A 26482-nucleotide genomic window follows, 5' to 3' on the forward strand; every position below is an offset into this window, starting at 1 on the left:
CAATAATGATTGGTATAATGGTTTTTTTTTTTTTATCTTATTGGCTTTACATAAAAGTAAGACTAATATATTTCACCAAAAAGGGCCTAATATACAAATAAAACGCTGATGAAATTATGCCACCGGGGCATGGTTCAGTGGAAAAGATCCTTAATTTGCACATCAATGATTTCATGTTCAAACCTCTATGATATCTTGGTAATGTGTATGAGAAACTCCCATTATTTTTTGTAGTTTAGACGATCGATTGTCAAAAAAAAAAAAAGAACTGAGAAAATTAAAGCAAACAGAATTGAACTTTGATCCAACCCACCATGCTTATGACAAAAATTGAGCATAGTGTGTGGAGTTCCCCTATGTTGGAAAATGTGGGGCTTAAAACTTTGCAACTTGGATTGGGCTCGATGTTGCATTGATTGTAACACCAATCTACATCTTTAGCATTTTTTACATGCATTACATGTTATATCGAAAAAAATGACTTACAAATCTTTCTTTTAGTGGAATTAAAAAAACAAGTCTAGTTTAATATAAATTGAGTAGTTTCCGTTTATGCACTCGAGATGTGAACTTTAATCCCGAATGCGAGGGTAAATAGTCACTAGTAAAGATTCTACTTGAAAAAATGAGAAGTTTGTGTAACTTGTACATTCATGAAGAAGCTAATAAGAATTAAACTTATTTTAAAACCTATCATGATTCTATCTCATCCTCGCACGCTACTTCGACAGGTTTAAAAGTAATTTTATAATAAAATTGTAAAATATGATGTGTTTTACCCAAATATAATCGTTTTTAATATTTTTTTTTGTTTGGAAAAAGGGATGGAGTAAATAAATGATTAGTAAAAATCCATCGTTAAAGGTGTAGGTAGAAAACGACATATTGAACGGGGTCGTATTTATTGATTAAGTGAAAACGAAGAAATAAAACACAGGAAATGGTGAAAACAGTATTTGCTTCCAACTTCTGTGAGATCCATCCACCTGAAATGGGTGAAGCCATGCATTCAGATCTCACTCACAAACTCTAATCTCCCTCTGATCCAATCCCTCTCTTTCTGAGATCTCTTCCAAATTGCACGAAAAACCAAACCGAAGTCAAAGAATTGACAATTCAAATTAAGAGAAACAGAAGCAGAAGAAGGGGAAGAAGAAGAAGATGTATATGGCATATGGATGGCCGCAGGTCATCCCACTGGAACAGGGTCAATGCCCTTCTTCCCAAAAGGTCGTATACCTCAAGGTCATCAATCGCTTACTGCTTGTTGTCTCTCCCTCTCACCTTGAGCTCTGGAGCTCTTCCCAGGTAATTTTGTGTGTGCATATATGTGTGTATTTTCAGTATAGTTTGTGTGTTCATGTAATTATATGGGGGTTTTTCTGTGTTTTCATTTTATTGAGATGGGTATATCTGGTTATTGGGAATTGGGTGGCTGTTAGGAAGATATGTATGTGCAGTGTTCAAATGGGTAGAGTGCATTTTTATTTAATTGAGATGGGTTTTGTGGGTTTTGGGTATATGTGAATTTGTTAATTGTTGACGTGAGTATTGTGAATTGGGGGTTACTTGCATGCATTTGTGAAACTATATATGCATATCGAGATGGGTATGCGTGTGCGTATATTTGAGCTTTTTTGTGACATTGTTTTTGTGTTTTTGGGCTGGTGGGATCCAGCATAAAGTGAAACTGGGGAAGTACATTAGGGATTCGGATTCAGTGCAGAAGGAAGGTGAGAATTTGCAAGCTGTGTGGAGCCCTGATACCAAACTGATCGCCATTCTTGTAAGTATTCCATTGATGTCACGTGTAATTATGTACTCTATACCAACTTCACATGCTTTCTTCTGTATGTATGCATGGATGTATGTATGTATGAGAACAAGTGCTATAATGTGTCTATTTAGGCATACATGTTTGCAATGTGAAAGGTCCATGTTGAATGATCGCTCCTTCAGGATCGTCACTACTTGTGCAGTAACCGGGATTTGTTGAGTGTGCATGTCCACATTTCACGACCTAATAGGAAATGAACGTTAGGTAGTTAAACTGATCAATGCCAATTTTGTGGTGGACTTCAGTTTCTATGTAGTCATCAAGTTTCACTAGACGTATTAGGATATGTTGAGCTGAACTTGATTCCATTTCGGAAACATGTTTCTCATATGCGCAATTTACTTTTGTCTTCTTTTAATGTCGTTTAGCTTAATCTTTTAGGGCGAAGAATTATTGATTACTGTCAATGAGAGGCATGAAGAGTGATTTATGAGAGTACTTTAATTTTATATGCACCATTTCCTTTTTCTGTTTTGAACTCTAAAACTACATTTAGTTGTTTAAGCTTATATATATGCTTATTTTTTTGTTGGCAGACATCGTCTTTTTTTCTTCACCTTTTCAAGGTACAGTTTACTGAGAAAAAGATACAACTAGGAGGGAAGCAACCCTCTGGTTTGTTTCTTGCTACTATATCTCTTCTTCTCAGTGAGCAGGTGCCATTTACACAAAAGGACTTGGCAGTGTAAGTATTATTCTGAATTTTATTTTGGAAAAGTTGAGTTATCAATATTAATGTGTGAGTGCCATTTGGATAACGTATAAATTTAGAGTCCATATAGTTATTCACCAAATTTAAAGGATTTAGGTACTGATCAAATGAAATGAGTCAGGTAATTTCTATTGTCATTTTAAATAAATGCATGAAAATACCCTGAGGAAGGTTCTAGTCTCCCAGATGTTTGAATACAGTTAACACCTTTCACTTTTTACTCCCAAAACAGAAGTATGAATAAGAAATAGGACTTTTCTTGGAGATAGATGCATGGATAACTCAAGAATCTGCATCACTAAGGGGCTCATATTCAAACATGCTGAAGTTGTATAATAAATGAAGATATTTCTTTGTCAGTTGACGAGTGTCATAGTTGTCAACTTATGCTTGAATGATTATGCAACATCATTGTTATATCATGATTCCAGCCTTCTTTCATAATAGCTGACTGTTTTAAAATTCATTCTGACCTTATTTCTTAGAGTTACATTTAATTTTGCATTTAGGTTTGGGTTTATGGTGTTGCCTATAACAACACATGAAGCCCTTTATTATTATTATTTTTTGTTGAACAATCTTGCAAGCTATTCTTATTGTTGGAACTTGGAACCATAATTGTTTTTCTTCTAATGTGTCTTTTTGCAGGAGCAATATTGTAAGCGATAGCAAGCATATGCTACTTGGACTTTCTGATGGATTATTATATAGTATCTCCTGGAAAGGGGAGGTAAAAGAAATATGCATTAGCCATCCTGAAATGCAACAATTTTTGTTTAGGGAGTTGATAGTTGCCTTCTTTTTGAACAAAGGTTTTGAGTAAGATTTTGTTTTTATGTACAGTTCTATGGGACTTTTGAACTTGATCCATTTCCACGCGATGGCAGTGACACTATCCCATCACCACATTCTTTAGATAATGGTGTTGCTTCTAAAGGGGTTTCAGGAACTGTGGTTTCTAATCACAGCATCTCCCGGAAGTCTTCTATCATCCAGCTGGAGCTTTGCTTTCCAATGAGGTTGCTATTTGTGTTATATTCTGATGGACAACTGGTGTCATGTTCTATAAGTAAGAAAGGCTTAAAGCATGCTGAATCTATTAAAGCTGAGAAAAGATTGGGGGTGGGTGATGCTGTATGCGCTTCAGTAGCTGCAGAGCAACAAATCCTTGCTGTTGGTACCAAAAGAGGGGTTGTGGAGTTATATGACCTTGCGGAATCTGCATCACTGATTCGATCTGTGTCTCTGTATGACTGGGGGTAAGTATAAGATCTGAGTATAGCCAGGGGTGGAATATTTTGGTAGGTTTGAGTTTCACCTTATCAGGGGCCACAATTTTATTTTTTGAGTAATTCTGACTGGGGGTAATTAAGGTACCAAACTGTTAAAAGTTTGATGGTAATGTAAATTTCAAATTTAAATGTGTGTAGTAGATGACCTGACCTTGTTATTTTTCAGATATTCGATGGAAGACACTGGTTCTGTCAGTTGCATTGCTTGGACACCTGATAATTCTGCTTTTGCAGTTGGGTGGAAGTTAAGAGGACTTACAGTTTGGTCCGTCTCTGGTTGTCGTTTGATGTCAACAGTCCGTCAAATAGGTTTAAGTTCAGTATCTTCTCCAATGGTTAAGCCAATCCATGAATGTAAATATGAACCTTTGATGACTGGCACCTCACTGATGCAGTGGGATGAACATGGATATAGGCTTTATGCTATTGAAGAACGATCTTTGGAGAGGATTATTTCATTTTCATTTGGCAAATGTTGCCTTAACAGAGGAGTTTCAGGCATGACATATGTTCGCCAAGTGATATATGGTGATGATCGATTGCTTGTTGTGCAGTCTGAAGATACTGATGAGCTTAAAATGCTACATCTTAACCTTCCAGTTATGTCTTTAAATCACATTCTTGATATATTATCCTCATCTGATGTTTTATTAATTGGATGAAATATTATGTCTTTAGGCTCTGATGATAGTTTATTTATTTTATTATTATTTTTACATTGGCCCAGGTTTCGTATATCTCCCAAAATTGGCCAGTTCAACATGTAGCTGCTAGCAAGGATGGAATGTACTTAGCAGTTGCTGGTCTCCATGGGTTAATCATATATGATATACGATTGAAGAAGTGGCGAGTGTTTGGTGACATTACTCAGGAACAAAAGATTCAGTGCAAAGGTCTGTTATGGATGGGGAAGATTGTTGTTGTCTGCAACTACATTGATTCTTCTAACACGTGAGATTCCTACCCATATTTTCAAACGATAGTATAGCCTTACAAGATTGTTTTGGTTTTCAACAATGTCGTAGTTTGTTTTTGTGGTTGAAATGCCTATGGACCTACCTTGCTGGTGCCCCCTGCATTGCCTATGATGCCATTCATAACTTGTGTCTGGGTTCATCTCTACTATACGTTTGTTTTTTGTTTTTGTTTTTTCAATTATGTGAAGCTGGATATAAATAATGTAAAAGTAATGTACAATTACAGGTATGAATTGCTTTTTTATCCAAGATATCACCTTGATCAGAGCTCGCTACTTTGTCGAAAACCATTGCTTGCTAAGCCAATGGTGATGGATGTCTATCAAGAGTATATACTTGTCACATATCGCCCATTTGATGTACACATATTCCATGTGAAATTATTTGGTGAATTGACACCTTTCAGTACTCCAGATTTACAGGTAAAGGAATGCTTTCTAGCTGTTTTTTTTTTTTTTGGTTCCATTGGATACGGTACTATTTAGAGATGGTTGGGCATGCATGATTTGATTTACACATTCTAAATGAGAATAATTTAGTGAAATTTGTTCTTCATACATTTTAAAGTGATAAAATGACGAACAGCTTTCTACAGTACGAGAACTCTCAATTATGACTGCAAAGAGCCATCCTGCAGCAATGCGTTTTGTACCTGATCAGCTTCCAAGAGAGAGCATTTCAAACAATCACACTTCTAATTCAGATCCTTTATCAAAGGAGCCTGCAAGGTATGCACTCTTCAGAATGATTTATAGAGTTCTCTGTAGACACATGCCTCTGAATAAATGCCTGTTTTTCTAGGTGTTTGATACAGAGAGTTAATGGGGAGCTTTCACTTCTTGATTTGGACGATGGACGTGAGACGGAGCTTACTGATTCTATTGAATTATTTTGGGTTACATGTGGTCAATCAGAGGAGAAAACAAATCTTATTGAGGAAGTTTCATGGTTAGATTATGGCCACCGAGGAATGCAGGTAATGAACTGCTATTACGGCTTTGATACCATACTGTGTTTAGCTTGATCATTTTTGAGCTCTCTTCACAGTAATGTACTACTCTGATATTTATTCTGGTTGGAAGTTTCTTTTTTCAGGTGTGGTATCCATCTCTGGGGGTTGATCCTTTTAAGCAGGAGGATTTCTTGCAGGTACGTATGTATAAGAAACAGTGTTCTCTATGTTGTGGATTGTTGGCAGATAGTTATACTATTACCAGATATATGGAATTGGTGCATAGTATGTTTAGGTATTTATTTGTTTATTATTTAAAAAAAAAAAAAAAAAAAACTTTCCATTTTGTTTCAATGCCTGTTTATGCGTCCTAAGTCTTTATATTTGACAACTTGTCTTGTTCATAAAAGAATTCAAAACAAAAAGTTGGGTTGCCTTTGTTTCTTGAAGATATTGATTTTTATTTCTGATTGGATGAAGCTTAGTGGAACTTAAAATACTCTGGCCTGTCCTTTTTCTCTGATTGTTTAAATGACTCAGCATCATTTTTTCAGTTGGATCCGGAGCTTGAATTTGATCGTGAGGTATACCCTTTGGGACTTCTTCCAAATGCTGGTGTTGTTGTTGGTGTTTCCCAGAGAATGTCATTTTCAGCCTGCACAGAGTTTCCCTGTTTTGAGCCAACTCCTCAAGCTCAAACTATATTGCATTGCCTTCTAAGGCACCTCATTCAGGTACTAATTTTCCTTTTTCTTTGATTTTGGGGGTGACCTTAAGTTTCTAGACTCACAGGCTACTTTTGTGACCTCAAGCCTTTGGCATTATCTGATTTTCTAGAGGAAGGTTGCTTAAATCTTAAAGTACTTTTTTGTGTAAAGTTTTCTCTGCAAATAGGTTGTATTGGGTATATGATTTATGTTTGCTATGCACTTCTGAACTTCTGTTGACCAACTAGGAAAATAGGTAGACTTTATGAAATCCGCACGGTTAGAGCCTTGCAGTTTATCATTTCATAAGCTATAGGAAAATCGGAGTTGTATATTTGATACTGGTTGGTGTTTGATGGAATATTCTTTTGACAAGCATGGGTGTGATGGATATAGTTCTGTGCTTGGTTTAAAATATTCTTCTTGGTTATTTTGTTTCTGTCTGCTAGAGGGACAAAAGTGAGGAAGCTTTAAGGTTGGCCCAATTATCAGCAGAAAAGCCTCATTTTTCTCATTGTCTGGAGTGGCTTCTCTTTACTGTGTTTGATGCAGAAATATCCAGGTACGTCTTTTGAGGGAAAACAAAATCAAAACTGCATCTAGCTTAAGGACTTACATCAAGTCTTATGTCAGAATGACTAATTAGCTTTCTTGGAACCCAAAATTACTGGTGATTACTTATTTACTTGGTTTCCAAAGAGAACTATCTTAGAGTGGGTATAACTACTGCTTAACTGAAAGACCTATAACACTGGGTCACATAGTGGGAAGCAGCCCACTCATCCCTAGCTAAGGTAGGAACCAGGAAAAAAAGCAAGGTATGTGGTATGTTTAATATCAATTACTTGATGGCCTTGATGAGATGCTTTCCTCCTCTTGAATTGATTATGTTTTGAAGAAAATTTAGTAGAGTGTAAGCCCATTGAACTTGGTAAAATGAAATGATTGATAATTGAGAAATGAATTATTCTAGCTGAATGAGTAACTTGCAATTGATTGTATAAGGTGTTTTGGTGACTGGGGTACCTGGGTGTGTTCCCTAGTGTCCTTATTTTCAGATAAACTTCGAGTTCCTTTTGCAATACATTCATGCTTTCTATGTGTCATGGCCACATGCTGAAGTTTGAATTCCACTATATATTCTCATTAGTCAATTTTATGTTTTTATGTAACTATTTGATCTATTTTTGGCCATTAACGATTTTATCTATATGTTAGTCACTTTGCATGTCTATTTGCAGTCAAAATGCAAACAAGAATCAGATCTCTGTCCCTAAATATGCAAAGAATTCCACTCTCTTAGAGAAGACCTGTGATTTGCTCAGAAATTTTCCAGAATATTTCGATGTGGTCGTCAGTGTTGCAAGAAAAACTGATGGTCGACATTGGGCGGATTTGTTCTCTGCTGCTGGGAGATCAACAGAGTATATTTGTTTACTTATCTGTTTTTATTCTTTCCTTTTATTTTTCCTTTTAAGTAACATTACTTTACAAGCAGTGTATATTTACCTAGAACTTCTGTAACAAAGAAGATAATGTTGAGGTAAAGCACTTCTGCAAAAACATTTGTTTTCTTTTTTCTTTAGAAGTGAAAAAGGAAAAGCTTCCACTAATTACAGATACCCTGGAAAATGATTTATATATTCTTTTGTTCTTTCTTTTTTATCCCCGTTGGTCTGTGAACCAAATAAGATTTGATTTGAAGATGATGTTTGAAATTTATTTGGGTAGGTTTTATACTATCATATTTACCAACTGCTGATCCACTGCCTGGAAGCTTTTTAATCATTAAGTTGTGACTGTCTTTATTCTGTTTTTCAATTTCCAGGTTGTTTGAGGAATGCTTCCAACGTAGATGGTACAGGACTGCTGCCTGCTATATACTTGTAAGACATTGGATAGATTAATATTCTGCTTCAGTTTCTTTTCTTTTCCTTTGACGTTTGACATAAGTTTTCCCTTATTAGGAGGATTAGTTAGAATTTTCCTCAGTATAATTATGAATCTTGCACACTTTTTGTTATGAGTGGGAGGGCAGTTTAAATGTGACAACCGATCAGTTCAATTGTATTTGCCTCGGTGTTGTTAAAGAGTAGAAAAATTTGAAACTTGCTGCTCATTATTGATACCATTTTTGAACAAGGTTCCCTATATTTTCTGCTTCACTAGCTAAATGTGAAAAACCTTCAATTTGTATGGGAAGAATATACTAAAAAGTGGCCAACCTGTGATGCTTATGTGGTTCTATTAATTCATATTATTTTGAATGTCCCAGGTGATTGCTAAGCTTGAAGGTCCTGCAGTCAGTCAGTATTGTGCTTTGCGTTTATTACAGGTAGATGTTTGTAGTAGGTTACTTCCTTTGGAAGTACTTCTTTTGCTATTGAGTGTGTATCTCCATGTGGTTTCTTACAAAGGTTCTCAACCCTATGCAGGCAACACTTGATGAATCGTTATATGAACTCGCTGGGGAGCTGGTATCTATATGGTCTAGTTTATGTGCTACTTTTTAGTTGCAGCAATGAAAGCTGTAAAAGTTGTAACTAACTTTGTTTGACTCTTAGGTGAGGTTCTTGCTAAGATCTGGAAGGGAATATGAACAACCATCAACAGATTCAGAAAGACTATCTCCCAGATTCTTGGGCTATTTCGGTTTCCATTCTACTTTCAGAAAGCAGACATTGGATAAGAGGTTGGTGCACACTTATGTAATGTTTTGCATGTCGTGTACCTAGCTTGACCATATGATGGAGACTAACCAGGCATTCCTTTGGAGCAGCACCTCATTTAAGGAGCAGAACGCACATGTTGCGTCCGTGAAGAACATCTTAGAAAGCCATGCTAACTATTTGATGTCAGGCAAAGAGCTTTCAAAGCTAGTTGCATTTGTGAAAGGCACCCAGTTTGATTTGGTGGTAAGATAAGCTTGCAGTTATTATTAGGATGATTTTGTTTTTATTGTCAAGTGGTTTTAATTTCTAACAATTTATTACAGGAATATCTTCAAAGAGAGAGATATGGAAGTGCTCGGTTGGAGAATTTTGCTTCAGGGCTGGAATTAATAGGACAAAAGGCATCAGCATCTGAAACTCCCTTTGTTTTTTTCATTTTTTTTGTTAAGAAATTAAGCCACATTGTCACATCTTACAGAAGTTGCCTTTTCACCACTTACTGACTGAGCAGTCTTCTATGTTTCCAGCTCCAAATGGGTACGCTGCAGAGCCGGTTTGATGCAGAATTCCTTCTGGCACATATGTGCTCTGTCAAGTTCAAAGAGTGGATTGTTGTCCTTGCAACTCTTTTAAGGCGAGCTGAGGTATAATTCACTTCATTTCTCACAAATCTCTGACATATGATAAGCATGCCAGCATCGTTGGTATGTGATGTGTTCATTTCATTCATTGTGAATGTCAATGATGGAAAGGTCATTAAGAAAAAGTCATATTTTCGCTTGAACATCGATACATTCTACAAACTAAAATAACCATAATAGCTAGTTCTGAAGTTGTCAGGGTACTAAGACCCTTTGACCGTGAGTGATGCCAACTTTGTAAATTTTCCTCGATCTGCCTTTTATTTCCTTGTGAAATTTGCACAGGTTCTATTCGATCTTTTCCGGCATGATATGCGGTTATGGAAAGCATATAGCATCACCCTGCAGGTATTTCTTGGTTAAATGCATTGTCCACAATAATGGCCATACGTGTCTCTACATTAATGATGTCCTCAATTGATCTATGCTTTTCAGTCGCATGCCGCATTTTCTGAATACCATGATCTTCTTGGAGATTTGGACGAGCAACTTTCATCCATTGCTTATGAAGAGAAGTGAGGTTACACTTGTACCTGTAAATCTGTTTTCTGCTTGACAACAAATTGTTTGCGGAGTAACATGTCGATCAGATCATGTAAAGATCAATAAGCAACTAACTCAACCTGCGGAAGAGCCAGATGAGGAGCACTGAGTTAACGCCGAAGGTCTACCCAAATACAATTTTTTTATTTTATTACAATAATCAAATTACTGGCCGCGCTGAAATTAGATATTCTTGTAGATAAGGATGGCTGGGAACTTCTGTTAGGGAGTTCCATGCAAAGTCTTGCTCTGAGGTTTTAGTTTTAGTTTTCTTCATTTATCATAAATTGTATATTTTTTTGGCTAGTATTACAAGGCTATTTGTATGAGTTTTTGTTTTGGTAAACATATGTATGAGTTTTTTTTATTGGGTAAACATTTATGAGTTACTTGTGTAGAACCTGAACCCACGCTCAATATTTTGCATTTATTTTTTTGACAAAGCGCTATTCTAAACTACCCTAATCTACGAGAAGCAAGAGGGGAGCATTTTTCTCCAGCCATTGGCCTAACTCATGATATTTTGCATTTTAAAGCAGAATATTTTTGAATAATTTATACCTTGATGTCCAAGAATTTTATGTTTTAATTTCTAAACGGAAAATGCTAAACCTTGCTTGGCCTCTGGAGTCCCAAAAAGTTGGCGATTGTTTGAAATTGAATATTAAAATTATCTTGGGATAGGCCATGAAACTCGAAGTCCACAGGTATCTAAATTTACTAGTATGTTTTGTTCATGTTAAAATATCCTCCATTTTCATGCAATTATTCTTTCAAAGAATAGCTTGTGAGTCAATTATCCAATTTGTTGAAGTTGAGATTTTCAGTTTTCAATATTCAAGCAAAATAAGAACGACCAATAAATAAATAAAACCAGTACACATTTGCACTAATTGCATTTTATTGCTGTACTGCCAATTTATACATTTACAACTACCATCATGAAAACTCAGAAAAAAAAAAAAACAAAAAAAAACAAAGATTTCACTCATACATTCATCCCTAGATGATGAGTGAATCACCAGCTAAAGCTGATGGACTCAAAATGCACATTTTCTACCAAACCAGATGAGCAAATGGTTGCAACCTCATGCCTCAGTTTCTTAGGGCCACTCACAAGAACTCCAACACTTAATCCTTTAAACTCCAATATCATCTCTGCAAAAATAAAAGATTTAAAAAATAAATAAATAAAGGATAATTTCTTCGGCTCAGAAATAACAAATATAAAACCCTCTATTTTTTATTTTTTATGTTGAAGTAAATATAGGTGTGACAATAAAATGACTTACTCTTGAGGTCTGGTCTTCCACCATAGTGCACATTGGTTGCTTGGGCAAGAGACTGTTGGGGAAGGCTCTCCAATTCTCTGTCGGCATTATAAAACAGTGATTCTGGTGTCCCCATTGGTGCTGGCCCTTCCATGTTCTGAATCTGCTTATTTTGCATAGCATTCCTTTTCTTGTTCCAAAAAACTACTGCACTAGCTGTTGAGGATATGGCTGCACATATAGCCAACATGTTCAGCACAGATCTTAACCAATTAGCAAAAATGGCGTTGGAGTTGTGATCGATCGGGTAAATGTAGTAGCGCGTAATGATCCCGATCAAGATTAGGAACATGATGAAGGAGGATGCTATTATGAGGGCGAGACAGAGCCAGTGATTTTTGCCTAAAATGGGTGATATGGGTGCATCAGTTGCCAGGGGCTTGAACCATATGGCTCTAAGGGGCTTTGAGCCATCTGTTTTTGGTTCTGTTTCTGTTGTCACATAGGCCTCAATTTGGAGCTCCAGGTTGGACATGTCAATTGAGGTGCTGGACATGGGAAGAATGAGGTCTAGCATGGTGAGGTCCAATGAGCTTTTGAAGGCACATATTAAGACCACTTTTGGAACTCTGCATTTCAGTGCTGTGCTCATCAAGAGGAGCTCTCTGATTATGGAGATGAAAGGGGTAATTCCACTGCCTCCACTCACCATCACAAGGGTGTCATGCCTGCAAAAAGATATCATTCCTTAAGTGTTATGAATTGGGATTGTTCCATATTAAGTATCTAACAAGAACCCGACGACACTTGAAAGTATGAAAGATAGTTAAGTTGAGGACAATATCGGTCCAACATAAGGAAAGAAATATTATGTTTCGTTATGGTGCAGACCTTAGAAAATGAGTTGAATCAGGTCCATAAGGCCCTTCAACAGCAACCTCAATCCGATCAGTAGGAGAAGGGGTTGACACCATTTGGTAAAGCTTCTTGGTCCAGCTTCCTTCAGCTTTGATGACGACGCTAATCTTTTCGGGTTCCAAACTACTGTTGGAAGTCACAGTGAAAGGATGCCATTGCATCTTGGAAATACTAGGCACATTTATGAACATGACGCTTGTAGGATTATATTTCAGACCTACCAATATAAAACACAAGAAAAAAAAACATCAAGTACTGATAACAAATCATCATAATTCAGAATAATTATAGCCCATTATAGATGTCGATTTAGTAATATCTTATGTTGTTAGACTCTCAATTTAAAAAGGGATGTATCAGTACTTCGAAATCTTTTACCTGGGCTCTTGGCGAAGTTGAGTTCTAGGGTTTCACATGGCAAAACTCGTGAGCAGATTAATCTAGCTCTTGTTCCGGATTGCAAGAATCTCAAGAAACGATCAACCAAGAAGAGGTAGAAACCAGGGAGCATAATGCAAGAGTAGGACATACCCACATGAAGGATGAAGAAGATCATGAAGAGGATGTAAAGGTAATGAGTGTAGAAGAAGAGCTCAAAGATTTTACGCCTAATGCGAGGGATGGCAGTCACCCACATGATCAGTCCAAAGAGCAAAGATAGCTCTCCAGCTATATTTGATATCCCAGTTTTGTCCCATTGCACCATCTGCATTAAAACAAACATGTAACACTTTAATTATGGTATATAAAAAAAAAACCTACATGAATGGAGGAAGTCATAAATCGGGAATCAAGGAACTAGGAATATGAGAATTAAGGAATTGGAATATTGGATCGACTACTCCCCTAGTTGTTCAATTCCTAAACGTGGGAAGTAGGAATTAGAGTAATTCCAATACTCATTCTTGATAAGTAAATGTGCTAATAGTTTAATTATTTACCTCCGAAATTTGACCTGTGGCGGCCCAATAGATGACATAACAAAGGCCATGAGCTGTGAAGAGGAGCATGACTAGGTGTCCAAGCCATATATGGTACTTGATGCTGCCCTCAGAGGTGAGGCCAAATAGTGCCAGGATTGAAGACCCTCGAGCCACTGGGAAGAAAAGAAATGCAAGGCATATGTTCCCAACAAGGCCTAGCCTCAGTGCTGCACTATCCAACTTAGATTCCCATCTGCCAAACAAAAGCAAAACACCAAATACAAAATGAATTAACTAATTAAACCCTAATTGTGCTATTTACTTAATCTCAAGTTTTAAGAAATTATAATGTTACATTTTTTCGTGGTTCTTTGCTGCTGATTTTGGCGTGATATTGGCAAAACTGTTGTGCAAGTATGTTGAGAATGACCAAATTAGGAGTGCAATGAACATGATGAAGAAGGCCAGCTCTATGCCGGAAACAATTCCTAGGGGGCCTTTTACCAGCATAGGCTTTTTCCATACGGCAAACCGATTCTTTGTGCCATTGCTGCTGCTGCTGATAATTAAAATCCGACAACGAAAGGAAAACAACGTTATACATAATCGAAACATATCGAGTCCCAGACTATGAATCTAAACAACATATTCATGCAAGAACAATAAGCTTCTATTAATAGTCCAAATTCACAGTTTGATAACATAAACATTTTCCGTGCTTTGCATATGCCACGCACCTTTCCACTTTATAATCGTTCAACTTCTTTCCCAGATGGAGAAAGACACAACCCAACAGCGCAAGGAACAAAATGGGAAATGTGAACATCACAATATTTGAACCTGCAGCAAGTAACACACAGATACAGTACGAATATAAGCAACCTTCACCTAAGAAATTAAACCAAAAGCATGCAAAAAGATAATAATTTAGATTTTAATCAGAACCTTCTGAACCCAGATAGGTACTTGAGTTAGTCTTTTGTCTGATTTGAAGACGCCAAATTTGAGAATATGTGTTGGTGGGCATCATGAACCAAACAAAAAGAGACCCCAAAAACACTACAAAAACTGCTAGCAGCCTTATTGCTGCCCTCATAACATGAATTCCTACATGGGAAGGAGGTGATGAACTTTTCACAACTTGAGCATCCATCTCTCTCTCTCTCTCTCTCTCTCTCTGAGTGACTCTTAGAGAGCTCAGTGACTTAATTAAACAAGTTTAATTCTATATTAAGAATGTCAATGAGAATGGCATGTATTTATAGGAGGGAATGTGTTATATTAGAGTAATGCAGATAGAATCTAAGGCTTTGGACTTATGGAAGAAGGCATGGTTCATGTCCCTGGCTAAGATAATCCAATGTTAAATTTGTTTACACTAAATTGCTGACGTGGCACTTCACAAGTTGGGTTGGGGTGGTGATCAAACTGATTTTATTTTCAAGTCAACCATATCTGCAAGGGCCATGCAGCTTTTGACGATTGGTTAAGAGGCAAAACACCTTGTGTTGGGTGTGAAAGGAGTGTTGTATTGTAATTTGCAAACACGTTTTTTGATGTGATATTATTATTTTTTATTTTAAAAAAGTCTAAATTTGTAATTGAAAATAGTGCTCTTAAAAGGCATTTTTTGGGTTGTTTCCTTTTGTTTTGTACATTATTCGTGTACCAAAAAAGGGTTAAATTCCTGACCAAAACAAGAAAAATTTGTGGTTAGAATGAGGTAAGATGGGGGGTTGAAGCAAGAGGGCACGTGCCTTATGGTAAATTTCGTAAGGCAGGCTTGTGTCTTATGTGTGTATTGAATGTTTCAGTGGCTGATGTGTGAGGCTGTGAGAGGGAGATGAGTAAAACTCCTCCGTCATACACATTTTCTTGAAAACCATTACTATTTATTCCTCATGTTTATCAGTAATCCAAGTGGTTACAAAAATTAGGTATGAGTTTAGTAACAATCGCACACATATCTCGGGATCTTAATTGTATGGATGTACGATTAGATTGGATCTTTTAGTTATTCAAATGCATAAGCTAAAATGGATAGTTCATTATTGAAATCTTAATTGATATGAAAACCGTCCATTTGTAAAGGATCTGCAGTTTGATTGATTATTTTTTTTCTTCAGAGATTATATTTCAATAGAGCTTGCCCCCAAAATGGGGTTTAACCCGACTCGAGGGAATCCCCCGAGCCTGGGTGTGGGAAATACCCTGGATTCATCCAAAATAAAAAAAAATAAAAAAATAGTGATTCATAAAATGAATGAACAGTTCCGATTGTAACATGTGTATGGTTTCGTGAAATGGTCCGGTTAAAACCGGGTTGATCTGATATATTCACTGCATAAGCAAACACATAAGTATCTTTACATTTCATACTGTTTCATACAGCCTATAGAATAGCAATACAACACTCCTTTTCAAACTTAAAACTTAGAATTACAAAACATCAGCTGGTACTTATTGATCCTATATTGCTGTCCTATTTAACTTGATGGGTGTGCATTGCCATGCTTGGCATTAGCTTCTGAAACATCCATGGGCAGTCTCGACCATGCCACAAAACCCTCGGCATTCATCTTCCTTCGCATAACCAAAGATATACTTAGCAGCAAACAGGCAGCAGCAACCAGAGGAACCACAAAACCAACATGTCCACTTGGCCAGTTCCTCAAAACCCACCCTGCACAATAATCTCCATCAAGACTCCCCATTGAGTTATTCAGCTTCATGATCTCAATACCATTCAAAACACCATCAATGGCGTAAGGTACACTCATATTCGATGGTCCTACACTTACCCTAAGAACACCCGAATCGTCTCCATCAACCACGAAATCCGCATAGAACGGAGATGCCAATATGTAGTTGGAAGCCATAGATAGATCCAGATTCTCATATGCCAAATTCCCATTCACATACACATTGAAATACAGCAAACCGATGGAAATACTAGCAATGTCACAGAAATGCATCCTAACCAGATACTTATATCCTGCAATGGCAGGAAACACCCATGTCATATTGACCTTGGGGATTGAAGCATTTGTGCTATGAATCACTCTGGCAGAGTTATAAACATTATCAGGGCCAACTTCCCGGCTAGCCCCTCCATCCTGATACTTGATCCGGCCACCAAAATACACCCTTTTCGACCCCGAATTCGGTTCCAAATACTCATCATCAGTAATCCAAGTCCTCCATATAGAATCATTAAACGGCGTCACTTTAGAACCCCCCACATTGACCCTATGCACAACTTGAAGCGCTTGCTTAGCTAACCCATTAAAATCCTCAACTTTATCAGAACTCACAAACTTTGCCGTATCAGCAACAAGGTCCTTAGGCGCAGATATAACCTCAATCGCATTCACAAACGCAAAGTTTGATTTTTCAGCAGGAACAAACTCAATTACAAGCTTTCCGGTACTAACCCAGATCAAGAACTCCATAACTATGGGGCTTTGTACACCCCCTGCTCTAAAGTCGGCCAAAGCCACAAACCCATTAACCAAGACATGAAATTGAGAGTTGTTCCAATCGAATTTCAAAGAATTAAAGGTCTGAAAATGGAGGCGTACCATGTGGGTCCCTTCGTCCCGGATCAGGAACTTGTACTTGGAAGGTCGCCTGAAAGCCCTAGCCGTGCTGTAGATTTGGGGCGAATTGGGAGGTGGGTTTTCATTTCTGAGTGTGATGGAGCGGGTAGAGGAGGACAGAGACGAGTCGCGCTTGGCCGAGTCGGGAACGAATAGGCGATTGTCGACGGTGGAGCCCACGGTGGACCCGCAGTCGACGAGGAAGTTGTCTACGGGGGAGAAGGGGGAGTGAGAGAGGGCCGAAAGGGTGGAGAGAGAGAGTATTGAGAGGAAGAGGATGAGCTTTCTGTACGGGAACTCCATGGGAGGAGGGTTTGAGCTTCAGAAATGAAAATGGTGTGGAAGACCAAGACTTGAGTTTCGGGTTCTTGAGGGTGGGAAGAATCCGAGTCGTTGGCGGGACCCACGCGTTCGGAGCTGATAGGCTGGACCTTTTTTGGGGTCGGCTTGTCCATGTCGGATGATGCTGGTGCGGTACAACTGTGTATGTGACCAATTTTTTGTCGACATCGTTGATCATTCCTACCTGGAATTCACAAGGTGTAAAATTTACGCAGTTGACTCATCTTTGTTTCTAATAGCTACCCAAATTATATACACATCATTGCTTATTTGAAAACAATTTTTTTTTCTTTTTGAGCTGAAAACAATTCTCTTGCCATCGCAATGCTTATTTCAAGCTCTTAAATTGAGCATGTATGTTATCTCAAGGTCAGCTTTAGTGATTTTCAACTGTTTATGCATGTGAAGTTCACAATGCATTAACGGTTGAGAGTCACACATACATACATTAGTAATTGTTATTAGTAAAATCCTTATAATACTACACTAATGCGTGTCATTTTATATATCTTTGGCACAATATGTAAGAAAAGCAATCACAAGTAGTAATGTCATTGGCCAATTTTTTTTATTTGTGAGACATTAAAACACACACATATATATATATATATATTCCAAATTAGTATTCTTGTTGAACTCACTAATGTAGGTGGATGCGACTTTCGTTAAGTCACAAAGAAGATAGAGAAGTAAAGAGATTCCAGCTTTCAACTATAAGTGCGGTGCTAAATGCTACCCTTAGGCCTTAGAGTGAAATTTCAAAACTCCACCCTCATTTCATTGGATAATATGAGCCCATGATAAGCTAATCACTTATCTCATAAAGTTTTTTTAAAGAAAGGTGAAACTGCCGACTTGATTGTGAAAATGAAGTTTCATTGAAAGTTGAGAAATCATTCAATTTGCCAACCTACTTATTTAGACTAAAACACAAACTTTGGTTGGAGTGTGCAAGGGGTTTAGATCAGAAAATGGTTTTCCTCCTACGACAAGAAAAATTATTTTTCCAGAATGATCACAATCGAAATGTGGTGTTATTTTCGCACACCTCCATAAAAAAATGCACAAAGTTGGCAATATTTTGGCTTCTTTTCTCATTCAATCCTCTCTTTTTTTGGGTTAATTTACACTAACTATTTTCTGTAATCAACATCCAATATTAGGATACAAAGGGATGTATGCTAGTTAGTAAACTTTTCTGTTTCTTTGCAAAGAAAAAAATTCAACAAAATTGTGAATTGCTAGGAAGGCTCTTTGCAATCTTATGTACTCTACCGCACTTCGACGACTTCATCTTCATTGCATGCTCCTACATCAATGACCATGGTGCCGTTCTTCTTGGTATTTGGCAAAATTCTGCAGCAATTTCTCCTTGGAGACTGCTCAAATTACAAAATTGTCAATGTATGAACATAATCTATGAAAAGATTAAATGTGACTACTACTTGTACCAAAATAATAATAATGGGCAAACTAGCAATGTGTGACGAGCAACTCATGAGACATTAACTGGTGTAAGAATCAGTAAGAACGAGACTCACATCAATCAAGGACTCTCAGTTACTTGCGCATGCTTTGATAGTTCATGCTAATATTTAAATTAATTACCTTGTCCCATAAATGTGGATTGGGTGCTTTATAGACTTGCACTTTTTTAATCCGGGAGGGATTTGCCATCTTCCAGTGGCATTCTGGGTCTGGCACTCGATCGCGAACATACTCAGTAGCTGTATGGCTCACATTTTTATTGTATACGACATTAGAAAAGTAATACACAAATGGTTGTTGACACGGGTTCCTACCAAAACGGTGCGTGTTGAATTCGTAGGTCGTATAGTCAGCTTTCTTGTACCAATTGAGGAACGTCCTAGATGGCATTTCAATTTCTCGGGGCGAAAAAATGCCTCGAAATATTTGAATCGTGTATCCCCATGAAACAGATACGGTCCAGGATCGGGTCTTGTCGTAACAAATGGATTGTTGTAGAAGCCCGGCGGAGTCGATCTTCATCGGGGCCTGGAGCCTTTGTAGGGCATGGACCCGGTCCATGTTGGGGAATATGGGCTCAAACACATCTAGGTGGTGGAGGGACACTAGGGGTGTGACTGGATGAGCTGCTAGAAGTCCAAACAAGCTCCCATATACATCAAACTGAGTAAAATCCCACAAATGAAAACAAATTAGAATAAGAAAAGACTTTGAATTAGAAAAATGACAATGACTTTACACTACATATGGTCATGTGATTCATGCAACCCTCATGAGAAACTTGACAAGAAAATTCAAGCACATTGGAAATTTGTGTACAAATCAATTGGATTTCCAAAAGCTTAGGTAAATTAGTCCATTTGTTGGTTGAATTTTGAAATGCTTCAAGGACACCACAAAAGGTACGCAACATAAGTCAATGGTCAAATATGTATTTTATTGGACGGTGGTAAGACTAGGTCACCAAACACCACCAAATCTAGTCCATTTCATTAGAAAAATAAATCTAGAATAATATGCAGTATAATTAATTAAAGTTACCACAATCCAGGATATGGTTGGTAATTGGTGCTTTTCTTTTTCTTTTTTAGAATTTCATTGAACTAAATAGGCTGAAACAAACTCTTGGAAACGTGCAAAGAAACATTACGAAAGTAATCTGAAAAGACACTACCATCAATTGCTGAGAAAAACAGAAACGTTTTGATTCTGCCAGAAACTTTTGGCTTATCCTTTTACACAAGCAAAATAGTAGCAATCAACAACACTCGAAGAAAATCTGACGTATCATTGGTTTATACCTAAGATTTTTTCCGAGATTTAGATTTTCCTTTGCTTTTCACTGTTTTCTCAGTAACCAACCAAAAGATAAAGATTTATAACCAAAATACAGACAGAGAAGAGAACTAACCTGGTGAAATCCTTTTTCTCTGGTGAGAGGGACACCAAGCTCAGCCATACAAGCCTGAAGCCTATCATCTGAGCCGTACAATCCAGTGTATCTTTCTATGCACCTATCCTGCATCTTCTCTAATGCTTTGGCTAATGGGTAACTTATAGCAATCCCTCCTCCACCATAGGCCATGTTGTATGAAAAATAAATGTTCTGCAAGTGACTCTCTGATGAGCTCCCAATATAATAAAACTGGTTATGGTCATATTTCTGCAAAACCCTGACCAGATTCTCAGTCACAAAAACTGTGTCATCATCCCCCATCACAAACCACCTCACATTCTCCATGCCTAGCCTGAAATTCTCCGAAACTATGCGTGACAAGCGTATCGCAGACTGATGGCCTCTCGGGTGCTTGTACTCAAACTTGGAAGTATCACTGGAAATCTTTATAGGTGGCAAAAGGTGATCATGCTCAGGCTCCATTTTTACAGGCTGATCCAACCAAACATTGCCCCTCATTTGGTCTGCCTTCCACCATAGCTTGATGTAGTTCTTCCTATGGCCCCACATATTGGCTGAGGCTGCAATGCCAAAGACTATATGGGATATGTTTGTTTTAGCCTCTTGGGGTTTTTCTGGGGTTGTATCTGTAATTGGCTGAGGAATTGGAGGCAAGGAAACCTTTGGTTTTGGTTGTGATTGGACATGGGCAGTGAAAGATTGCTGCTGCCTACAAAGATTGGAAGGCGAAACAAATTGTAGAGAGTAGGAGATGTAGAGGAAAGAGATCAAAGCCAAGAAACATAAGGTGATCTTTTTGGAGGTCCATCCTTCTGCAGGGTCTTTTTGATTGCCTTTCATGGTGAAGAGAGGTTGTGTGTGTTTTTGGGTTTGGTTGATCATAATTTCCAAGAGATGAAAGAGGGAAGAAAGGTCACATAGTTTTGTTTTTGGGATCAAATTGTGATACCCAAAAGGCAAAGCTGGGACAGTCCATTTCTAATAGAACTAGCAGAGAATTAAAAGCCATGTGGTTGGTTTATTCTGAAAAGCAATCTAAACACTATTAAAACACTAATGACTTGTGTTCATAATTTCCGGCGTATTTCTATCTGTCTACACTTGTGTGTTCGGCCAAGATTTTTACTGATCAAAGAGTCCTCTCACTTTCATGGTTCTGTCTTTTTCTCTCTCTGTTTTTTTTTTAAAATAAAAATATTTTTATTATTATTATATATGTATATATGATTTTTTTTTTCTTGTTTTAGAAAGAAGTAAATAAGTTTTCAGTATTTTGTAGATTTTTTTTGTTTTTTGTTTTTCTAACAGATAATGATTATGTTTTGTCGATTGGGATTGAGACTTCTTACTCAACACGTACTTTTTTATTTTAAGAGCAGGTTTTTTTTTTTTTTTTTTTTTTGGGTCTAAAAGTTTAAGAGCAGGTTTGACAATGCTCATGAAAGGTGTAAAGGGGTTTTTGAAAGTGTTTGGTAGAGAAAGTACGATTTTTCAAAGAGCATTTGGACTAAAATTTCTAAGTGCTTCTAGCAGAAGTACTTCCTATAAAGCGGATTCTAATCGAGCCATAACTTAAACGTACTTTGATAAATTCCAAAGCATACAAAATATAGGAGACTTGTAATACAAGTGGTATAACAATACATTTGACCCCAAAAATAATGTAATACAAAATATAGTATCATCCTCACTCAAAACACACAATGGTACCCAATAAATTACGGACCCCTTAACAATTGAGTACATACAATATTCCGATCCATTTTCAGCCTTATCTTCCACCGTCAGATTGTCTTACTAATAGGCCAGTCAAAGGCATCGGACGAGCGCGAAACAGTCGGAGGCTAAAGCGACGCGTGCTCCTCATGCTTCCATACTTGGCCTCGGAAATGAGCCTTCTCTTTCATACGCTTTGAGCTCCGAAGCTCTGTCGGCTTGTCTTATTTCCCAAGCAAAGTGAAGAAGCTCGCTCTTCTGGGTCTCTCAGAATTTTCATGTGAACCGCCAAAATCAACCATGACAGGTAGGTAGCTATTTTAATTCCCACTATAAAGCTCTGTTTGGTTGCCGAGAAAGCGACTGAAACCAACAGAAACTAAATTACAGAGTTAAAAGATCATTTTACCTTTTCTTTTTTCAAAGGGGCCTCTTGCGTATGTTTTAGTTGGGTGAAGTGTTTGATCTTTAGGGACCAGCGTGAAAGAAAAAAATTCATTGATTCACTGTTTGGTTTTTGTTTTCTTCATTCTTCTCGGCATCCAAACAGGGGTCTAGGGTTTATTTATAGATGTTTATCAGCATTGTTAAGCTTGAGTTCATATTTTTTATACCTATGTTTCATTATATTGTCATTGGGTTTTGCATTTTGTATTTGTAATCACTCATTATTAATTTGCTTTCTCCTTCCCCCTCCCCCCCAATTTGCAGATTAAGATACCATGAAAGAGTTAATTAATTTCAACCAGGTCCTCTTAAGCATGTAGAGATTGAAGAGTGCCTTTAGTATTATAGAATAGTCTGGTATACTAAGCTTTCTCTAATGGGTGGAGTTAGGCTTTCCATATTGAAATCACTTTGCAAGTCTACCAGTTGCTCTTATGCGAAATTTGGCAGTTACCAGTATATAAGACCAGCATATGCTTTTGTAAATCGCAGTTACTATTCTAAGGAAACACAATCTCTTAAAACTTTTGCGAAGATGCATTCTAGAGCATTGGGTTCTGAATCACTTGCCAACATCCAATCTTACAGAACCAAACCCATTTCAGCATTTTCACCCACATTGTCAAATTCACATATTAGGAGTGCTACTCCTCTTTTTTTGGTAAATCCAATTTTGAATAGCCGTTCATACTCATCATCTGTTGGTAGCAATGCTGATAAAGCTGGGCAACCAGGCCTAGGAGTTCCGGCTGCTTCTGGTGGCAGTGAAGTGGATATTGGTAATAGTGGTATTGTTGGCAGTGATTGGGTTGCTAAGGTTAAGGATGCATGGCAGAGTGCTGTGGACGCAGCAACTTATTCTGGACAGAAGGCTAAAGAAACCTCTGTTGAGCTGTCGCCTTATGTTCAGCAGTTGCTGGATTCCTATCCACATCTTAGAAATGTGGTTGTTCCTGTTGGTTGTACTTTGGCAGGTACTATATTTGCTTGGCTGGTGATGCCGAGGCTTTTCAGGAGATGTCACAAGTACGCAAGTCAAGGGCGCACTGCGTTACTATCAGGACGCCTATCTGAGGAGCCAGTTCCATATGAGAAAAGTTTTTGGGGTGCTTTGGAGGATCCAGTGCGATATCTAGTTACTTTCATGGCATTTTCACAAATGTTAGTGGTTTCAAGATCAAAGATATGCTTCATAATCACCCTATTTTTATTTGTATATATGCGTTTTTGTTTTCCACTGTTAAACAACGAGGAGGACTTTTATTTGCAGTGGCATGCTGGTAGCACCGACCACTATAGCTTCTCAGTATCTTGCACCGGCATGGAGAGGGGCAGTTATCCTTTCATTTGTGTGGTTTCTGCATCGGTGGAAGACAAATGTGTTCACTCGTGTATTAGCGACTCAAAGTTTGCCTGGTCTTGATCGGGACAAGTTGCTAGCTATAGATAACATTTCATCCATTGGTCTTTTTGTGATTGGGATAATGGCTTTAGCTGAGGCATGTGGGGTGGCTGTGCAATCAATTCTTACAGTTGGTGGCATAGGAGGTGAGGATTAGCTCCTAATTGCATATTCTTTTTCATATCTGTTTCATCCATGACAGTTAGAAAAGTCTGCAAATAAAATTTTAAATTAGCTATCTTTGTAATGCATATTTTGTTGTAATATGCAAGTAAGGTTATTAGATTACATCCAAAGGTTGCATCTCTTGATTTTTGGTCATATGGTTATATGTATCACCCACACCACACTAAAGATTCATTTTTGGATGCTCTTGTTGGGATTGACCTCGTCTTATTAAGACTAAACTTTTTCACCGCCACACTTAATGCAGGAGTTGCTACTGCTTTTGCTGCCAGAGACGTCCTTGGAAATGTTCTAAGTGGTTTCTCTATGCAGTTTTCAAAGCCCTTTTCGCTTGGGGATACAATAAAAGTATGTTATCATGCATTTATGCTATGTGTTCCTCAATTCCATTTGTTCTTTGTCTTAGGCAAAATGTTTCTCAAGCATACGTTCCTTTCTTGTGATTCTAGTAAGAGAAGAGAACTGTGCCATGGGTGTCTTTGTTTCTCCAAATTTGTAGTAACATAATGAAGTTAAGGAAATATTCAAGGTTGTATGAATTACCATGTCAGCGCTGCATACCCAGAGTTACATAGTTAATTATCTTTATTTGTTAACTGTTACATGATTGTGTAATCTTTTCTTAAATCTAAGTATCGGGCATCTTTCAGTCATCCCTTGGTTGGCTACACCGTACATTGTACAGTGATCTCAAACCCCTCATTGATTATAATAACACTTGCTTCTGGAAATGAAGATATGATACTTTCCAGATTGCAATTCAACCAATTAATTTTATTGCTTATTTTGTTATAACTTCCTCTGCAGATGTATAAATTATTAGCCAAATATAATCATAGACTTATATAAGTAATAGGAGCTGTCGTTCGTTGGATAAACGTTATACCTTCTGTGTATTTGTTCTGACTCAATGATTTCAGGTAATTTTTGTGATATCTAATGTATTATCTGCTTCCTGTTTTTGATATTTCTTTTCTTCATGATGTTAAAATTTTTACTTATTGCAGGCTGGAGCTATAGAAGGTCAAGTGGTGGAAATGGGACTTACTACCACTTCGTTATTGAATGCAGAGAAGTTCCCTGTCATAGTTCCGAATTCACTGTTTTCAAGTCAGGTTGGTGCTTCTCTTTTTTGCATAACACTTAAACATGGGCACCCATCATACTGAAAACCACCAATCCCATTTTAAAGTTAAAATCACCTAAGTTCATTGTACCAGTATCAGCCTGGGTATGGTTTAACATTAATATAATAGTGGCTTGATTTATCCATTTAGAATGTTTTGTCATGATATATCTCAGAAAGTTTCATATAAACTTTGTAGGTAATTGTGAACAAGTCGCGTGCGCAATGGCGTGCCATCGTCACCAAAATTCCCCTGCAAATTAATGATTTGGATAAGATTCCCCAGATATCAAATGATATAAAGAGCATGCTAAGGTCACACTCGAAGGTGTTCTTGGGAAAGGAGGCCCCTTACTGTTTCCTGTCTCGTCTAGAAAGTTCATTTGCCGAATTGACTCTTGGATGTAACCTCAAACATATGGTAATTCCCGCTCCATTCAATATTCTTATCATACTGATTACTTAAGCATCTGCTTTAATATTCATTCATTTTGTGATTACAGAGCAAAGGTGAGTTGTACTCTACTGAAGAAGAGATTATTCTGCGGTCAGCCCAGATAATCAAGGAGCATGGTGCTAGGTTGGGCAGCACCTTCCAAGATATGACCACTCAATAGTCTCACGAATTATATGACTGCTATCATACAGATAAAAGTTTTTGATGAATATGAGTCACCACACACAACACTAGTTTGTCTTGACAAGAGAGCTGCATATAGGATCCATTGTGTAATATCCATTGCTGTGTCTTTTTCAACACAAATGTCAAGGTTTAATCTTTTGTGTGCAAATATTGTATGGAATCGCCCCATCCACTCTATGGTGGGTGAGATTTGACCGTTGCAACGAACCGGGTTTCATATTTGAAATGTGGTTGCAGGCTCAACGCCATTTGGTTGAGAAAAAGATTGAGCAAGTGGCATATAACGTATCACATATCAACAATTATGGGGAACATCACTCTCTTTCTTGCTTTCTTTGCATGGTCTGGTTTTGTTTTTGCCCCTTCCGGAAAAGCTTACCTAAAAATTGGAACAGAAATTAAGATGATCAGGTGATCTTGCAACATTAACCAAGGGTTTTGTTTGGCTGAAAACATCAAGAGTTCAAAACCCAACATTACCATTATGGCAAAAGATCTTCGAGTTGTGATGCTTCCTGGTCTGCCTTCGGCCATATTATGCCTTATGAAAACTTTCCATAACCTTGGCAAAAGCCAGAGTTCATGCCCATTCCATTTCCAGAAGGAGCTGAGGCCTCTGTGGCATATGATCTGCTGCAACAACCCATTATGCAGTTCATGGAACGCGATCA

At 37.6% G+C, this 26482-nt stretch overlaps 5 protein-coding genes across 7 annotated transcripts; 2 read left to right on the forward strand and 3 right to left on the reverse strand.

Annotated features, from left to right (window-relative positions):
- LOC18785103 (RAB6A-GEF complex partner protein 1) lies at nt 937-10728 on the forward strand. Its single transcript, XM_020557316.1, has 23 exons — nt 937-1308; nt 1679-1786; nt 2374-2522; nt 3198-3279; nt 3393-3808; nt 4008-4440; nt 4569-4792; nt 5045-5240; nt 5404-5546; nt 5620-5794; nt 5914-5967; nt 6325-6504; nt 6927-7039; nt 7719-7901; nt 8306-8363; nt 8753-8812; nt 8913-8954; nt 9042-9169; nt 9257-9392; nt 9473-9550; nt 9677-9793; nt 10076-10138; nt 10226-10728. Exons 1-23 carry the CDS (start codon nt 1162-1164, stop codon nt 10307-10309), a joined length of 3369 nt encoding a protein of 1122 aa, XP_020412905.1. The 5' UTR covers nt 937-1161; the 3' UTR covers nt 10310-10728.
- Nucleotides 11217-14600, reverse strand: LOC18786837 (ferric reduction oxidase 2). 2 transcript variants are annotated; one of them, XM_020557318.1, is made up of 8 exons: nt 14391-14600; nt 14183-14285; nt 13801-14001; nt 13464-13698; nt 12901-13228; nt 12496-12739; nt 11626-12332; nt 11217-11491 (listed from the first exon to the last, which is right to left on the reverse strand). In XM_020557318.1, exons 1-8 carry the CDS (start codon nt 14596-14598, stop codon nt 11352-11354), a joined length of 2166 nt encoding a protein of 721 aa, XP_020412907.1. In that variant the 5' UTR covers nt 14599-14600; the 3' UTR covers nt 11217-11351. The 2 variants fall into 2 exon arrangements, with proteins under 2 accessions (XP_020412907.1, XP_020412906.1); XM_020557317.1 differs by having other exon boundaries at nt 13801-14004.
- LOC18787162 (probable receptor-like protein kinase At5g24010) lies at nt 15737-17535 on the reverse strand. Its single transcript, XM_007217900.2, has one exon. The coding sequence runs from the start codon at nt 17345-17347 to the stop codon at nt 15932-15934; it is 1416 nt and encodes a 471-aa protein (XP_007217962.1). The 5' UTR covers nt 17348-17535; the 3' UTR covers nt 15737-15931.
- On the reverse strand, nt 18457-21938 carry LOC109947481. 2 transcript variants are annotated; one of them, XM_020557740.1, is made up of 4 exons: nt 20286-21938; nt 19189-19537; nt 18995-19113; nt 18457-18765 (listed from the first exon to the last, which is right to left on the reverse strand). In XM_020557740.1, the coding sequence occupies exons 1-4, from the start codon at nt 21171-21173 to the stop codon at nt 18658-18660; spliced, it is 1464 nt and encodes a 487-aa protein (XP_020413329.1). In that variant the 5' UTR covers nt 21174-21938; the 3' UTR covers nt 18457-18657. The 2 variants fall into 2 exon arrangements, with proteins under 2 accessions (XP_020413329.1, XP_020413328.1); XM_020557739.1 differs by having other exon boundaries at nt 18995-19537.
- LOC18784587 (mechanosensitive ion channel protein 1, mitochondrial) lies at nt 22116-26074 on the forward strand. The gene is made up of 7 exons (XM_007218929.2): nt 22116-22314; nt 22719-23615; nt 23725-24002; nt 24290-24390; nt 25050-25157; nt 25368-25589; nt 25672-26074. Exons 2-7 carry the CDS (start codon nt 22831-22833, stop codon nt 25783-25785), a joined length of 1608 nt encoding a protein of 535 aa, XP_007218991.1. The 5' UTR covers nt 22116-22314; nt 22719-22830; the 3' UTR covers nt 25786-26074.

This window comes from Prunus persica, chromosome G2 (assembly GCF_000346465.2).
Source record: "Prunus persica cultivar Lovell chromosome G2, Prunus_persica_NCBIv2, whole genome shotgun sequence".
Lineage (NCBI taxonomy): Eukaryota > Viridiplantae > Streptophyta > Magnoliopsida > Rosales > Rosaceae > Prunus > Prunus persica.